Source organism: Chenopodium quinoa, unplaced genomic scaffold (assembly GCF_001683475.1).
Source record: "Chenopodium quinoa cultivar QQ74 unplaced genomic scaffold, ASM168347v1, whole genome shotgun sequence".
Classification (NCBI taxonomy): Eukaryota; Viridiplantae; Streptophyta; class Magnoliopsida; order Caryophyllales; family Amaranthaceae; genus Chenopodium; species Chenopodium quinoa.
The window spans coordinates 8,190,698-8,192,192 of NW_018743331.1; the positions used below are offsets into that span (position 1 = coordinate 8,190,698).

The 1,495-nt window shown below is 35.2% G+C and overlaps 1 protein-coding gene across 1 annotated transcript; it reads right to left on the reverse strand.

The window, feature by feature from the left end:
* Positions 1-372: 372 nt before the first annotated feature.
* LOC110737517 (uncharacterized mitochondrial protein AtMg00810-like) lies at positions 373-1,254 on the reverse strand. Its single transcript, XM_021917867.1, has one exon. It carries the CDS (start codon positions 895-897, stop codon positions 373-375), a length of 525 nt encoding a protein of 174 aa, XP_021773559.1. The 5' UTR covers positions 898-1,254.
* Between the last annotated feature and the right edge of the window lie 241 nt (positions 1,255-1,495).

Here is a 1,495-nt window from a genome sequence, read left to right on the forward strand (position 1 = left end):
AGAATTGGTTACTTTAGTTGGTTGTTTGACTATGAACTTTAAGGATACACTAGTTTTTATATATGGTTGGCCACATGGTGTGACCAGCCATCATAGGGTTACTCGGTTAGTGTTATAGGGTTTACTCTGTTGCAGTTATAGGGGTTACTTAGTTACTAATATAGGGATTACTTGAAGGAATTATATTCCGTGAGTATTCTCATTGCTTAGCTTCCTATATACGAAGTATACAATATACAAAGTTATCAAATCCCCTAATTTAGGCTACAATTAAGGTAACTAATTATACACTTTGACTAATCATAATATTTACATATATATCTTAACACACCCCCTAGTCAAAGCGGGAGGCTTACGGATGCTTAGACTATCTCAAAAATCCTCGAAGAGCACACGTGGTAAGCCCTTCATAAAAATATCCGCAATTTGGTGCCTAAATGGAACATGGAGGACACGAACATGACCCCGGGCCACCTTTTCTCGAACAAAAAGTATATCCATCTCTATATGCTTTGTACGTTGATGTTGTATCGGATTATCAGAAAGATAAATGGCACTCACATTGTCGCAATATACCAAGGTCGCCTTATCAATCGGACAATGTAACTCTAATAATAGATTACGAATCCAACACAATTCGGATACTACATTGGCAACACCCCTGTACTCTGCCTCAGCACTAAACTTAGAAAGAGTTGTTTGGCATTTTGATGACCAAGAGATCAAGTTATCACCCAAAAATACACAATATCCGCAAGTAGAGCGTCTCGTATCGGGACACCCACCCCAATTAGCATCAGTATATGATATAAGCGTAGAAATAGATGATGGATAAAGATGCAAACCACACGCAAGAGTGCCCTGTATATACCGAACTATCCGCTTAAGAGCAGACATATATTTTTTTTTTTTTTTTTTTTGAAGGAAGTATATTCCGTGAGTATTCTCATTGCTTAGCTTCCAATATATACAATATACAGAGTTATCAAATCCCCTAATCTAGGCTACAATTAAGGTAACTAATTATACACTTTGACTAATCATAATATTACATATATATATCTTACCATTATTCCATTAGTGTTGTAGGGATTACTTTGTTATTTAAGATTAATTACTTAATAAGTATAATAATGGGTTACTCTATTATTATAATGGGGGTTACTTTGTCAATGTAACAGGGGTTACTCCGTTTTTTTACAAGCAGCCGCACGATGTGGCCAGCCGTACGAAAAACGTGCTAATAAGACTAGTCTTTTATTTTTGGTGAAAAAAAATCAATATTTTATCCACCAAACCAAACACTTTCATTGACTGTCTGCCCATGTAAAAAAGTCAAAAGTCGTTTATTAAACACCCCTTTATATGATCAAATGATTCAAATCAAATCACCCCTTTATTTGTTCTACTTTTTTTATTTTTTACAAAGAAATGCAAAAAGCATGACATAATTTACCATGACTCCATGAGGCATGAATCACACACCAAGGTTGTT

What these genes read in the sequence shown, in the direction of transcription:
- LOC110737517 (XM_021917867.1), bottom strand. Translation starts at nt 897, where the DNA reads ATGTCTGCTCTTAAGCGGATAGTTCGGTATATACAGGGCACTCTTGCG.